Here is a 16,108-nt window from a genome sequence, read left to right on the forward strand (position 1 = left end):
CGTGTAAGACAGTGTGTTCCAGTTCCCGCCAATTTCCAGCAACTTCACACAGCCATTGAAGAGAAGTGGGACAACATTCCACAATCAACAGCCTGATCAACTCTACTTTTAAAGGTATGTGACCAACAGATGCATATCTGTATTCCCAGTCGTGAAATTCATAGATTAGGTCCTAATGAATTTATTTAAATTGAACGATTTCCTTATATGAACTAACTCGGTAAAATCTTTGAAATTGTTTATATTTTTGTTCAGCGTAGCTTTGCTGGAGGCCATTTTCCCTGAAAAGCCTCATAACTGATGTTTAGTCCATACCGTACCATGTTACCAGACCCCCCGTTTTCCTCCAAACTACTCTTTACTTTTCTAAAGCCAGTAGAGTCGACCAACTGTCCAATCATTGCCATTTCTACATTTAAATGTACTGTAGGTCATTTAGCCGACACTTATCTAGAGTGACCTGAATATATGGCGTGGTAAACACCAGTAAAGTGTAAAGGAAAATCCTAACACTGCTGCTCATGCTCCCAGGTGATTTTCTAACATTTCGACCCTGGGAGCGTGAGCAGCGGTGGGCAGCGTTTTCCAGGAGGTTTGCCTACAACTCCAGTGAGCAGCGGTGGGCAGCGTTTTCCAGGAGGTTTGCCTACAACTCCAGTGAGCAGCGGTGGGCAGCGTTTTCCAGGAGGTTTGCCTACAACTCCAGTGAGCAGCGGTGGGCAGCGTTGTCCAGGAGGTTTGCCTACAACTCCAGTGAGCAGCGGTGGGCAGCGTTGTCCAGGAGGTTTGCCTACAACTCCAGTGAGCAGCGGTGGGCAGCGTTGTCCAGGAGGTTTGCCTACAACTCCAGTGAGCAGCGTTGTCCAGGAGGTTTGCCTACAACTCCAGTGAGCAGCGGTGGGCAGCGTTTTCCAGGAGGTTTGCCTACAACTCCAGTGAGCAGCGGTGGGCAGCGTTTTCCAGGAGGTTTGCCTACAACTCCAGGAAAGGAAAGTACCTGGATGTCTGTATGTTCTCCAGCTGTTGTAGATGGAGAAACATCAGTATAATAAAAATGGTGTAAAGTTTTAGTATCCTGACAGAAAAAGAGCAGAATGAAATGAGGACCGTCCTTGTAACTTGCCATGCAGGAGAAAAGATCCATGGAAAAGGGTAAACAAAGAACTATTCAGTCTGTATCACTGAAGAGTTACAGATCGCACAGTAGAAATTAAGAGAATGTACCTGATTTTAAGCCGACATTCAGAGATTACCGTGAATGTGTTCTCTGCTAAAGCAGGAACATTGCCTTTAAATTTAACACGCTGGAACGCTGAACTTTTGCGATACGGATTGAATAAATCCCTTAATGCTCCCAATTCTGAGGAGTAGTTTTAGGCCAGGATCCAAGATACGTGTAATGCACTGCTCTATAATAACATGACTTTTAAAAGGTAATTTTACGCTTGATGCACCTTTTGCCGTGAATGCAAATCTCCACAAACAAAAACATGCCTTTAAAAGGATCATTGTCAGCTGTCCAGTGCACTACTCTATAACGCGCCTTGGAAAACACTCAACAGTTCTTGGATGTAGTCTTAATACTGATCTTGTAAGGTTATATCACTCCTATTGGCCATGACAACGTCATCCGGTAATAGTGCCTTCAGAAAGTCTTCACACCCCTTGACTTTTCACATTTTGTTACAACCTGATTTTAAAATGGATTACATTGAGATTCTATGCCACTGATCTACATACAATACCCCATAATGTCACAGTGGAATTGTTTTTCCAAATGTTTACAAAGGAATTAAAAATAACCTGGTTATGACAAGCCTAAAGTTCAGGAGTAAAATCACAAGTTGCATGGACTGTGTGCAATAAGTGTTTAATATTATTTTTGAATGACTACCCCACACATACAGTTAACTGTAAGGTCCCTCAGTCGAGCAGTGAATTTCAAGCACAGGTTCAACAAAGACCAATGAGGCTTTCCAATGGTTCGCAAAGAAGGGCACCTATTGGTAGATGGGTAAAAAAAAAAGCAGACATTGAATATCCCTTTGAGCATGGTGAAGTTATTCATTACACTTTGGATGGTGTGTCAATACACCCAGTCGCTACAAAGATACAGGCGCCCTTCCTAACTCAGTTGCCGGAGAGGAAGGAAACCGCTCCTCCTTCTCTTACTCAGTCTCTCTCCTTACACTAAAGAGGCCAGGCCTTTCACAGTGATACTCATGACTAGAGGAAGGTATCCAGGCTGGTCCTTCATCTCTGTCCTCAGTGTGTCCTCTTCTCTCTTCAGTGTAACTTTAGAGTGACCAAAGAGACTCTCTGTCCTCCCAAACACCTCCTCCTCAGTCAGAACAGCCAGACCTGCATCTCTCAGAGAGAGGGTCTCCCCACTCCCTGCTGCCACATGCTGCACCTGGAGGACAAGCAGCACAGGAATATGATTATATACTGCGATGTCATGTCTGTAAGATGCAATGACAATTTCAAAATGGAGAATGAAGTATTGTAATAATAATTTGGGGGTGTTTATATTTGTCCTGTTACACAGTGTGTAATGGAAAGGTGTTTGTTGCATATCCCAACACCCACAGTGGGGTCACGGCCAGGTCACTGGCCCAACGCTCTAACTGCAAGGCTACCTGCCGCCCTTAATCTATTCCAAACAACTATTGGATCAATTGAACCTTTATTTAGCTTAGCCAAGTGGTGAACAGGTCACACAGTACAAAAGTAAGACTTTTTACCAGGCTAAGTGTAACAAAAGGGGAAGTGTGAACTCACCAGGATCTGCAGGGCCTGTAAGACTGGAGGACTGCAACACGATCCTAACACAGAGAGACCCTCATCTGTCATTCCTGAGGAATAAAGATTCACAGATGGTGTAAAACAGGAAGTGGGTTTCAGGGCATTGTGGGGACTGAGAAAATAAAATGTTCATGAAGTGAGATGCCAGTTTTCCTGATAAATGCAACTGCTAGAGACTGTTGTGATAGTGAACTGAACTGGCACTTAATATTCAACTAGTCAACTAATATTCACTGCTCAGTGTCTCACCATCCATGGCACTGATAATGGGATGAGTGGCACTGAGGAGGGAGGGTGTCTGGCTGGAATCACTGAGTAGGGAGGGTGTCGGGCTGGAGTCGGAATGCTCTAGAAGGTCCAGTATGGCCTGGACTGTCTGCATCTGAGACGCTTCCTTAACCTCACCCAGGTCAGCTATCTTACCTGTGCACATCTGGTCCAGCTGTGAGAAGAGACATTATTAGAAAGAATAGGTGAGATGTGTGGTTTGTTCTTTCCTGCTAAACTTAGTTGAATGTACTGACTGTAAGTCTCTCTGGATAAGAGTGTCTGGTAAATGACTCGTATGGTAACACAAGAGTGAAGGTTAGAGACAAGATATTTAGGATACTATGGTAGACTATAATGATGACAGAGAGGATGTGATGAGAAGTTAGTATGTTCAGCATTTTGAAGGTTAGAGACAGAAGATATTTAGGATACTATGGTAGACTATAATGATGAGACCGAACGTAATGAGAAGTTAGTATGTTCAGCATTTTCAGAAAGCTGATGATTCATGTCCAGTAATCCGCTCATAATAAAGTGTGTCTAACTAGGACTGTGTGTGTGTTTGGGCCCAGTTTCTGTACGTCCCACTCACCACACTCTCCAGCACACTGACTGCCTCTCTGTCCTCCATGGTTGTCTTGAGGAGCTGGAGCAGGGAGGAACGTGTGGCTGCTGGCAGGACTGACAGCTGCTGGAAATGACCACTCAGTTTCTCCAGTTCTATAAACACACAAACAACAAACACTTTGCATCTAGCAGAAGTTTGACTCAGCTGCCACCGTATCACAGAGATTTCACAACCACAAAACTATGTACGATTTATTCTGCAACCACAATGGGACATAAATAATGTATGAATTTATTTTTAAAAATGAATTGTTAGAGAAAAGATAGTGATCTCTCCAAGGCAGTGCTATCCTTTAACCTTTTACATGAAGACACATGATCCTCCTTATGAGCTCGTTTGTTGATATTACCTATTTATCTAGGCAAGAAAGTTAAGAACAAATTCTTATTTATAACAACCTAGGAACAGTGGGTTAACTGCCTTGTTCAGGGGCAGAATAACAGATTTTTACCTTGTCAGCTCAGGATTCGATCTAGCAACCTTTCGGTTACTGGCCCAACGCTCTAACCACTAGGCTACCTGCCGCCCCTACACAAACAACCTCTGGACCTTCATGGTCCTACGGTAGGATTCGCTAGACATTGGCCCTGTACACACTCATGTTGTATGTACAATGCATTTGGCACAAGCTTATCTGGACAAAAATAATTACACAAGCGTTGTGGACTGTGGAGCCACGGTACAATGATTGAGTAAACATTTCTGTGCAGACAATTTATCACAAAAAGAACAGTTGTATCACAACAACCATTGTGTTAAATGTGTTGTAAATCAGTTCTACAACCTGAGTGTGACAGGGTCATTAAGAGTTTCACATAAAGAACAACATGTAACATTCAGTATATGTCTATCACTAGACCAGGGACGGGGAACTTTGATGGGGGTTGGGGCCACAAAAAATATGAACTCATCCTGAGGGGCCGCAGTGTCTCGCGGGTCTGCCTGCCCACATCCATTCCCACACATGCATTCAGATTTTACCCTAAGCAACAATGTTTTTAATATGATATCTGAGTGAGAGCGACTAACCAAATCAATGGGGGTGCTTCTACACCTGCATTGCTTGCTGTTTGGGGTTTTAGGCTGGATTTCTGTACAGCACTTTGTGACATCAGCTGATGTCACAAAGTTTAGACAGCTGGCTAGACTAACTTAGCAATCTAAAAACTGTTGATCCACAACCAAATGTTGAAACGGCACCTTGTGTATTCTACTATTCTAACTCTCAACAGTAAGTTGAGACCCCGACTGAGTTCCCCTGCCAGAAATCTAATGATAATAATAATAACAACAATTTAAATTGGTACGTGGGCCTACTAAAGGAGGGGAACTTCCATTAGTCTCATTACCTCTCTGAAAGCAGCTCTTCTTTAGGGTGTCATCGTGAGCGCCAGACACCCCCACTAAGCTCTTCTTAACGGGCCCATCCACCTCAAACCCCCCAAGAGTGTCGGACATTAGGCACAGCTCTGAGGGCAAGAGTGTGGGACATTAGGCACAGCTCTGAGGACAAGAGTGTGGGACGTTAGGCACAGCTCTGAGGACAAGAGTGTGGGACATTAGGCACAGCTCTGAGGACAAGAGTGTGGGACATTAGGCGCAGCTCTGAGGACAAGAGTGTAGGACATTAGGCACAGCTCTGAGGACAAGAGTGTGGGACATTAGGCACAGCTCTGAGGACAAGAGTGTGGGACATTAGGCACAGCTCTGAGGACAAGAGTGTGGGACATTAGGCACAGCTCTGAGGACAAGAGTGTGGGACGTTAGGCGCAGCTCTGAGGACAAGAGTGTGGGACATTAGGCACAGCTCTGAGGACAAGAGTGTGGGACATTAGGCACAGCTGAGGACAAGAGTGTGGGACATTAGGCGCAGCTCTGAGGACAAGAGTGTGGGACATTAGGCGCAGCTCTGAGGACAAGAGTGTAGGACATTAGGCACAGCTCTGAGGACAAGAGTGTGGGACATTAGGCACAGCTCTGAGGACAAGAGTGTGGGACATTAGGCACAGCTCTGAGGACAAGATTGTGGGACATTGGGCACAGATCTGAGGACAAGAGTGTAGGACATTAGGCACAGCTCTGAGAAACAAGACAGCAGTATGAACCTATTAATACAGACACACATTCAAATACATTGGACATACAGTGCTGAACATTAACAGAGACCATGTACTTAATAAGTATCTGTAATATACAACCTACATAGTCTGATTATGGGTCCAGGTGAGGGTTTTTCATTCCCACTACAGTTTAAAACATTTGTTTTCACCGGAGAAACTGGAAAATAAAGGCTCCCTCACCATAGTGTCCATTGAGTTTGATCTGCAGCTCTATAATGGAGTAAGCGATGACAGTATGGGCAGGAATCTCCAGAAATACGTTGCTGTCTTTGTGCAGACTGCTGTTCTCCTTCACAGACACCTGTGGACAGCGGTGTAAAGTACTACTTCAGTCATTTTGGGGGGTATCTGTACTCTACTATTCATATTTTGCAAACTTTTACTTTACTACATTCCTAAATAAAATAATGTACTTTTTACTCCATACATTTTCCCAACACTCAAAAGTACTCGCTACATTTTGAATGGTCCAATTCACACATTTATCAAGAGATCATCCCTGGTCATCCTACTGCCTCTGATCTAACAGACTCACTAAACAGAGATCGTCCCTGGTCATCCTACTGCCTCTGATCTGATAGACTCACTAAACAGAGATCGTCCCTGGTCATCCTACTGCCCCTGATCCGACGGACTCACTAAACAGAGATCGTCCCTGGTTATCCCTACTGCCTCTGATCTGACGGACTCACTAAACAGAGATCGTCCCTGGTCATCCTACTGCCTCTGGTCTGACGGACTCACTAAACACAAATGCTTCATTTGTAAATTATTTCTGAGTGTTGCAGTGTGCCCCTGGCTATCCGTAAATTAAATAAAACATGAAAATGGAACCATCTGGTTTGCTTAATATAAGGAATTTTAAATAATTTATACTTTTACTTCTTAAGTATATTTGAGCAATTACATTTACTTTGATACTTAAGTATATTTAAAACCAAATACTTTTAGACTTTTACTCAAGTACTATTTTACTGGGTGACTTTCACTTTTACTTGAGTCATTTTCTTTCAAACCAGTCAAGGGAAGTGAACAAGTGCACATGAGGGATAATTGGGATATAGAATAAGAGCCTAACATGACAAGGCAGTGTTAATAAATCCTGATCAGCCATTCATATGACTGATATACTGTAGTAGTCTATCCACGCTTCACTACTCATTTCACTCCACATACATTAAAAACCATTCATCTGTGGCCTTGCTGGTCCAGCAGTAATGCTGCAGCCTCCAGCACACATAGGCCTATCTGCAGTGTTGTCATAGGTCCAATCCAGCCTGCTGCCCTTTGAGGCAACCTCTTCCCTAAGTTCCCTGCTTAAAGATTAATCTATACAGGGTAAACTACATGGTTAACTTCAACACTAGTAATATACAATATCCAAGCCTAACAATAGTTAAATAAAGGTTCAATTAAAATGTCAAATAAAACAAATGTATAAATCATACAACTCTCTCCATCTACCTGGGTACTCTTGGGCCCACAGAAGGTCAGCAGCTCCCCCAACTGCCCCCCCTGCTGGACCTCCTCTATGACCGAACACGGCTGGGTCGTCACAATCCTCTCCTTCACCACCGCAAACACCTCCCTGGTCTTCTCACGGGTCTGCTGGATCAGACAGTGGGACATGTCCAAAAGCCTGCAGGAGAGACAAATCAGAGAGTTGTCCTTTGATGAGGTCAAAGTTATGTTTCTTGGATGATTATAAAGTAGCTTGGAGAAATCCAGTCTGTTCGTGCCAACATTCCACTCCTCATTGTGCCAAACATGTCAAGCAGTGGCAAGGAATGTAATGTTAGCACAGACAGACTGGATTTCTCCAGGCTACGCGGAAAGCTGTGTTCAGCTTCATTAATACATTTACTGGTATTATAAATCTATTTTTCTTTTTTAATTATAGCATACATATGATGTTGGGCAGTCAGAATACAGTCCGCCCATATGGTGTTGGGTAGTTAGAATACAGTCAGCCCATATGGGTAGTTAGAATACGGTCAGCCCATATGGGTAGTTAGAATACAGTCAGCCCATATGGTGTTGGGTAGTTAGAATACAGTCAGCCCATATGGTGTTGGGTAGTTAGAATACAGTCAGCCCATATGGTGTTGGGTAGTTAGAATACAGTCAGCCCATATGGTGTTGGTAGTTAGAATACAGTCAGCCCATATGGTGTTGGGTAATTATAATACAGTCAACCCATATGGTGTTGGGTAGTTATAATACAGTCGGCCCATATGGGTAGTTAGAATACACTCCTCCCATATGGTGTTGGGTAGTTATAATACAGCCAGCCCATATGGTGTTGGGTAGTTAGAATACAGTCAGCCCATATGGTGTTGGTAGTTAGAATACAGTCAGCCCATATGGGCAGTTAGAATACAGTCAGTGCATACAGTTAGCAAAGAAGAAACATTGATCATGAGGAAAGATGCCGTGATATACAGTGCATTCGGAAAGTATTCAGACCCCTTGACTTTTTCCACATTTCGTTACGTTACAGCCTTGTTCTAAAATGTATTAAATTGTTTCCCCCTCGTAAATCTACACATAACACCCCATAATGACAAAGCAAAAACAGTTGTTTTTTAAATAGCAAATTTATAAAACATTAAAAACTGAAAAAAATCACATTTATAGAAGTATTCAGACCCTTTACTCAGTACTTTGTTGAAGCACTTTTGGCAGCGATTACAGCCTAGAGTCTTCTTGGGTATGACGCTGCAAGCCTGGCACACCTGTATTTGTAGAGTTTCTCCCATTCTTCTCTGCAGATCCTCTCAAGCTCTGTCAGGTTGGATGGGGAGCGTCGCTACACAGCTATTTTCAGGTCTCTCCAGAGATTGGGTTCAAGTCCGGGCTCTGGCTGGGCCACTCAAGGACATTCAGAGACTTGTCCCGAAGCCACTCCTGCGTTGTCTTGGCTGTGTGCTTAGGGTTGTTGTCCTGTTGGATGTTGAACCTTCGCCCCAGTCTGAGGTCCTGAGCACTCTAGAGCAGGTTTCCATCAAGGATCTCTCTGGACTTTGCTCCATTCATCTTTCCCTCGATCCCGACTAGTTTCCCAGTCCCTGCCACTGAAAAACATCCTCACAGCATGATGCCGCCACCTCCATGCTTCACTGTAGGGATGGTACCTGGTTTATTCCAAACGTGACGCTTGGCATTCAGGCCAAAGAGTTCAATCTTGGTTGTAGCATCATACCCAAGACTCTAGGCTGTAATCGTTGCCAAACGTGCTTCAACAAAGTACTGAGTAAAGGGTCTGAATACTTATGTAAATGTAATATTTCAGTTTTTTTTTTTATTAGCAAACAAAACTAAAAACCTGTTTTTGCTTTGTCATTATGGGGTATTGTGTGTAGATTGATGAGAGAAAAAAAAACAATTTAATCAATAAGGCTGTAACGTTACATTTTTTGGGGAAAAAGTAAAGGGGTCTGAATACTTTCCGAATGCACCGTATATAAGGAATAGGCTGCTATTTGGGATGCAGCCTGTGTGTTTTCCTTTCACTAACCACTGACTCTACTGTAGGAACAGGTGAACTGAGTGTACCCTGGGGTTACTGTAGGAACAGGGGAACTGAGTGTAACCTGGGGTTACTGTAGGAACAGGTGAACTAAGTGTAACCTGGGGTTAAATGTACATACAGGTGAACTGAGTGTAACCTGGGGTTAAATGTACGTACAGGTGAACTAAGTGTAACCTGGGGTTAATGTACATACAGGTGAACTAAGTGTAACCTGGGGTTAATGTACATACAGGTGAACTGAGTGTAACCTGGGGTTACTGTATGTACAGGTGAACTGAGTGTAACCTGGGGTTAAATGTATGTACAGGTGAACTAAGTGTAACCTGGGGTTAATGTACATACAGGTGAACTGAGTGTAACCTGGGGTTAAATGTATGTACAGATGAACTGAGTGTAACCTGGGGTTAAATGTATGTACAGGTGAACTGAGTGTAACCTGGGGTTACTGTATGTACAGGTGAACTGAGTGTAACTTGGGGTTACTGTAGGAACAGGGGAACTGAGTGTAACCTGGGGTTACTGTAGGTACAGGTGAACTGAGTGTAACCTGGGGTTACTGTAGGAACAGGTGAACTAAGTGTAACCTGGGGTTAAATGTACATACAGGTGAACTGAGTGTAACCTGGGGTTAAATGTACGTACAGGTGAACTAAGTGTAACCTGGGGTTAATGTACATACAGGTGAACTAAGTGTAACCTGGGGTTAATGTACATACAGGTGAACTGAGTGTAACCTGGGGTTACTGTATGTACAGGTGAACTGAGTGTAACCTGGGGTTAAATGTATGTACAGGTGAACTAAGTGTAACCTGGGGTTAATGTACATACAGGTGAACTGAGTGTAACCTGGGGTTAAATGTATGTACAGATGAACTGAGTGTAACCTGGGGTTAAATGTATGTACAGGTGAACTGAGTGTAACCTGGGGTTACTGTAGGTACAGGTGAACTGAGTGTAACCTGGGGTTAAATGTATGTACAGGTGAACTGAGTGTAACCTGGGGTTACTGTAGGTACAGGTGAACTGAGTGTAACCTGGGGTTACTGTACATACAGGTGAACTGAGTGTAACCTGGGGTTAATGTACATACAGGTGAACTGAGTGTAACCTGGGGTTAATGTACATACAGGTGAACTGAGTGTAACCTGGGGTTACTGTACATACAGGTGAACTGAGTGTAACCTGGGGTTACTGTACATACAGGTGAACTGAGTGTAACCTGGGGTTAATGTACATACAGGTGAACTGAGTGTAACCTGGGGTTACTGTACATACAGGTGAACTGAGTGTAACCTGGGGTTACTGTACATACAGGTGAACTGAGTGTAACCTGTGGTTACTGTACATACAGGTGAACTGAGTGTAACCTGTGGTTACTGTACATACAGGTGAACTGAGTGTAACCTGGGGTTACTGTAGGAACAGGTGAACTGAGTGTAACCTGGGGTTACTGTACATACAGGTGAACTGAGTGTAACCTGGGGTTACTGTAGGTACAGGTGAACTGAGTGTAACCTGGGGTTACTGTACATACAGGTGAACTGAGTGTAACCTGGGGTTACTGTACATACAGGTGAACTGAGTGTAACCTGGGGTTACTGTACATACAGGTGAACTGAGTGTAACCTGTGGTTACTGTACATACAGGTGAACTGAGTGTAACCTGGGGTTAATGTATGTACAGGTGAACTGAGTGTAACCTGGGGTTACTGTAGGAACAGGTGAACTGAGTGTAACCTGGGGTTACTGTACATACAGGGAACTGAGTGTAACCTGGGGTTACTGTAGGAACAGGTGAACTGAGTGTAACCTGGGGTTACTGTAGGAACAGGTGAACTGAGTGTAACCTGGGGTTACTGTACATACAGGGAACTGAGTGTAACCTGGGGTTACTGTAGGAACAGGTGAACTGAGTGTAACCTGGGGTTACTGTAGGAACAGGTGAACTGAGTGTAACCTGGGGTTACTGTACATACAGGGAACTGAGTGTAACCTGGGGTTACTGTAGGTACAGGTGAACTGAGTGTAACCTGGGGTTACTGTAGGAACAGGTGAACTGAGTGTAACCTGGGGTTACTGTACATACAGGGAACTGAGTGTAACCTGGGGTTACTGTAGGTACAGGTGAACTGAGTGTAACCTGGGGTTACTGTAGGTACAGGTGAACTGAGTGTAACCTGGGGTTACTGTAGGAACAGGTGAACTGAGTGTAACCTGGGGTTACTGTACATACAGGGAACTGAGTGTAACCTGGGGTTACTGTAGGTACAGGTGAACTGAGTGTAACCTGGGGTTACTGTACATACAGGTGAACTGAGTGTAACCTGGGGTTACTGTACATACAGGTGAACTGAGTGTAACCTGGGGTTACTGTAGGAACAGGTGAACTGAGTGTAACCTGGGGTTACTGTAGGAACAGGTGAACTGAGTGTAACCTGGGGTTACTGTAGGAACAGGTGAACTGAGTGTAACCTGGGGTTACTGTAGGAACAGGTGAACTGAGTGTAACCTGGGGTTACTGTACATACAGGTGAACTGAGTGTAACCTGGGGTTACTGTAGGAACAGGTGAACTGAGTGTAACCTGGGGTTACTGTACATACAGGTGAACTGAGTGTAACCTGGGGTTACTGTACATACAGGGAACTGAGTGTAACCTGGGGTTACTGTACATACAGGTGAACTGAGTGTAACCTGGGGTTACTGTACATACAGGGAACTGAGTGTAACCTGGGGTTACTGTACATACAGGTGAACTGAGTGTAACCTGGGGTTACTGTACATACAGGTGAACTGAGTGTAACCTGGGGTTACTGTACATACAGGTGAACTGAGTGTAACCTGGGGTTACTGTAGGAACAGGTGAACTGAGTGTAACCTGGGGTTACTGTAGGTAGATATTAGAGAGGAACTCACTTGTCTTTGGAGTCGCGCAGCAACTTCTGTACATCCACCTCCTCTTTCTTCAGGCTGCCGAAGGACGACTGCAGTTTAGAGGTGTCTTTCCCCTCCACTTTAAGGTTTACAGCAACCACATTTGACTCAAAGTTTCCTGATTTGTTGTCACCAAATGTCCCTTGGTACTTTAGGAAATCAGTCTTGACCACAACTGTAGGAGAGGCAAGCAAAAATGTTTTTCAAAATTCTTGTAGCTCTGTCAAATTGGTTTTTGATCATAGATTTTCAAGTAGATTTAAGTTAAAACTGTAACTCGGCCACTCGGTAACATTCACTGTCTTCTTGGTAAGCGACTCCAATGTATATCTTGCGTTGTGTTTTAGGTTAGTGTCCTGCTAAATGGTGAATCTGCCTGTGCTTAGCTCCATTCCGTGTATTTTTATCCTGAAAAGCTCCCCAGTCCTTAACGATTACAAACATACCCATTACATGATGCAGCCACCACTATGCTGGAAAATATGGAGAGTGGTATTCAGTAATGTGTTGGATTGGATTTGCCCCAAACATAACACTTTGTCTTCAGGACAAAAAGTGAATTGCTGTACATTTTTTTGCAGTATTACTTTAGTGCCTTGTTGCAAACAAGATGCATATTCTGTCCACGCTTCCTTCTTTTCACTCTGTCAATTAGGTTAGTATTGTGTAACTACAATGTTGTTGATCCATCCTCAGCTATCTCCTGTCACAGCCATTAAACTCTGTAACTGTTTTAAAGTCATCATTGGCCTCATGGTGAAATCCCTGAGCAGTTTTCTTCCTCTCTGGCAACTGAGTTAGGAAGGATGCCTGTATCTTTGTAGCGACTGGGTGTATTGATACACCATCCAAAGTGTAATGAATAACTTCACCATGCTCAAAGGGACATTCAATGACTGCTTTTTTTTTACCCATCTACCTATAGGTGCAAAACCTCCCTGGTCTTTGTGGTTGAATCTGTTTGAAATGCACTACTCGACTGAGGGACCTAATAAACATAATTCAGATAAACATAATTCCACTTTGCCATTATGGGGTACTGTGTTTAGGCCATTGACAAAAAAAATCTAAATGTAATCCATTTTAAATTCCGGCTGTAACAACAAAATGTTGAAAAAGTCAGGGGGTGTGAATACTTTCTGAAGTCACTGTATGTATCATTATGTATCATGATAGGATCCTCTTCCTAATCTTTCCAGTAGCGTGGATAACAGAATCAACACTCAGATCTTTCACAAGGAACACATTCACACAGTATCACACTGAGGGAGAGAGGAGCCTATACCTGCAAAACAAACAGGTAGCAAGTACAGGTGTGCAGCCTATCATTTCAACTGAGGGGCTGCTCTTGTGTTTACCTGGGGTTAAGGGTGTGTCTCCAGTCAGCACATCACTGAGGGTAAAATCAGTGGGCAGGTACTTGGGTTTCTGCCAAATCCAAAAACGCTTGCGTTTCACAACCAGTGAGAGAGGGACCAGTTTGTCTGAGTCAATCAGACTGGACACAGGGATCAAGCTGCCATCATTATCACCTATCTCCTCCACAAAGTTTATTGTGGCCGTGGAAAACATCTTCAATGGGAGACAGACACAGAAATGGTCGAGGATGATGTCTCTGTTTGCAACTGATAACAACCACGACAAGAACACAAGATTAATAATACGATAATATTCACATTGAAAAAGTTCCCATTCATTTACTATCTAAAAAAATACAACGTTAAAGCCATGGCCTATGAGCCATATGAGTAGCAGACTGGATACGCTCAGAAATCAGACATTACACAGAGTCAAAATAATGTGGTTGTTATTCGTAAACGTTCATAGACGTCTATCTATGCGTTCATAATTCACAACTCAATATGTTCAAAATTTAAACTTCTGCTACCTACAAGAGCAATATATTTGACCGTTTATCCTGACTATGTCCTAGCCGAACGCGAAAGCCGGTTCCAAGTTAGAGTTACCGGTTTAGATAGAGGTAGATATTTCTGTTCGCAACAACAGAATAAGTACCGTAATAACAAAGAGGTTCGCTCCACCCCTTTCTCCAGCCACGTGCACGGGGTGTGTTTTGGGGGAACTCCCTCGCGCACACGTTTGGTTCTACTATCTGTTTGTGCTTCCATCTCCACCTCCTGTCCAGGGCACCACCAGCTTCACAGTGAAACCAAAGATGTTCTCATTGTTCTATCTGTGGTAAAACATTGCAAAATAATGTAGCCATGATGATAATATTTTATTACGTGTAACGGAACTTTCAATGCATAGATAGACAAGCTTGGTTCCACGAAGACACATGATACATATTAAAGTATAAGTAAATACATAAACTACAGTAGGCCTACATGCAAAAAAATAAAACAATGAATTAATGTACAGTAATGGGCATTTCTGTATTGAATTATTCATATATTGTTTTATAAATGTTTCGTCACACGTGTCTATTTACTTATTCTTACATGTTTTCACTGCTCCAAGTTTCTTTGCGATCATCAACAATATGTTAGCATGGTCGTGTTAGCATGGGCAGCGCCAGCCAGTGCAGACCTATTGGGGGGTAAAGTATTTTTCGAAACTATTTTGAACTGGAATAGCCTAAAAGCTGCACCTGTTAATAACGACCAACACAATTCTAGTCAAAATAGAACATTGTAAGAAATACTGTAGACTGTGTAATAAATACCATTTAAAATAACACAAGCATATTGCTATTACATTGTTATAACTAACTTCTTTCAAAACAGGGTTTCTCACAAACTCATTTCACAAGACACAGACCCACACACACCCAAAGACAGATGGCTGGCACAGACCTTTCATAAACACTGATAAGGCAGGAAAGGCCTTGATCAAAAGAGTGCTTGGGTCTGCATTTCACGAGATAATGAGACACACACATACCCAAGGACAGAGGGCTGACATAAACCTTTCATAAACACTGATTAAATGGGAACATCTACGCACACACCAAATCTCCTGTTTTAGCTGAACATTTGGTAACAAAGAACTTTTGCTATAAGACTCAGAAGGATGACGCCCAGCTCATCAGGACCAATCTGAGAAGACAACAACCTGTCCAGAACCAACCAGAGGACCAGAACTTCCAGACTCAACCTACTTTCTGTGGTGTATAAAATGTCTATGCACTCTGTTATCTGGGCTTTTTCTGGAGGTTCTCTATGAGCCAAAGGAACGAGACCGTATACGCTTGTACCAGATATCTTTACTCATAATTAAACTGTCGCTTGTCATACAATTTATCACCTTGTCTGAATCGATCCTTGACCGGCTCACCCTTCTCCATATCCAATTATCAACAGAAACTTGGTAAGCAGAGGATGGTTGTCTAGAGACCCGGTCCAGAGTGGTTGATTTGGGTGGGAGAGGGCGAGTTGGTGAAAGGACGGTTCACGGAGGACAGGTGAAATCTTTTGGGGGGGAGGACGACAGTTCTGCTCAACTCGGGAAACTGATCTTCTGGTCGACCATAAACAAGGTAAGCAAGACCTGTTAAATCAAACTTTGCATATTGTCGTATAGTCCTTCCAAATTTCGATCAGTAGTACCGAGTCTGGGTAAGAATTCTTGTTTAAATTTATGTGTATAGATGACATGTGAAGGACAGTGAAGTAAAGATATGTGGTTATTAGTTTTGAAAAGTATGTGGCGTTAGATACGCCCTGGTGTTAGATACGCCAGTATTGAAAAGTATGTGGTGTTAGATACGCCCTGGTGTTAGATACGCCAGTATTGAAACAGTATGTGGTGTTAGATACGCCCTGGTGTTAGATACGCCAGTATTGAAAAGTATGTGGTG

At 43.2% G+C, this 16,108-nt stretch overlaps 1 protein-coding gene and 1 long non-coding RNA gene across 3 annotated transcripts; one reads left to right on the forward strand and one right to left on the reverse strand.

Annotated features, from left to right (window-relative positions):
* The first annotated feature begins 65 nt into the window (after nucleotides 1–65).
* Nucleotides 66–2,050, forward strand: LOC120031016. Its single transcript, XR_005473701.1, has 2 exons — nucleotides 66–114; nucleotides 532–2,050. It is a non-coding gene; the product is annotated as an uncharacterized LOC120031016 (long non-coding RNA).
* Nucleotides 1,854–14,298, reverse strand: LOC120031014 (gasdermin-E-like). Of its 2 annotated transcripts, none has more exons than XM_038976531.1 (10): nucleotides 14,181–14,298; nucleotides 13,647–13,860; nucleotides 12,271–12,463; nucleotides 7,288–7,462; nucleotides 6,004–6,124; nucleotides 5,053–5,172; nucleotides 3,668–3,795; nucleotides 3,055–3,247; nucleotides 2,782–2,855; nucleotides 1,854–2,413 (listed from the first exon to the last, which is right to left on the reverse strand). In XM_038976531.1, the coding sequence occupies exons 2-10, from the start codon at nucleotides 13,858–13,860 to the stop codon at nucleotides 2,186–2,188; spliced, it is 1,446 nt and encodes a 481-aa protein (XP_038832459.1). In that variant the 5' UTR covers nucleotides 14,181–14,298; the 3' UTR covers nucleotides 1,854–2,185. The 2 variants fall into 2 exon arrangements, with proteins under 2 accessions (XP_038832459.1, XP_038832458.1); XM_038976530.1 differs by having other exon boundaries at nucleotides 13,647–13,913; nucleotides 14,181–14,283.
* Nucleotides 14,299–16,108: the final 1,810 nt, after the last annotated feature.

Source organism: Salvelinus namaycush, chromosome 37 (assembly GCF_016432855.1).
Source record: "Salvelinus namaycush isolate Seneca chromosome 37, SaNama_1.0, whole genome shotgun sequence".
Classification (NCBI taxonomy): Eukaryota; Metazoa; Chordata; class Actinopteri; order Salmoniformes; family Salmonidae; genus Salvelinus; species Salvelinus namaycush.

Excerpts from the sequence above, each read along its gene's own strand:
- LOC120031014 (XM_038976531.1), bottom strand. The coding sequence starts at position 13,860 with ATGTTTTCCACGGCCACAATAAACTTTGTGGAGGAGATAGGTGATAAT. Across the intron at positions 12,464-13,646 it reads AGACACACCCTTAACCCCAG|TTGTGGTCAAGACTGATTTC; the intron begins GTAAACACAAGA and ends CCTCTCCTACAG. Across the intron at positions 5,173-6,003 it reads CAAACTCAATGGACACTATG|AGCTGTGCCTAATGTCCGAC; the intron begins GTGAGGGAGCCT and ends TCTTGCCCTCAG.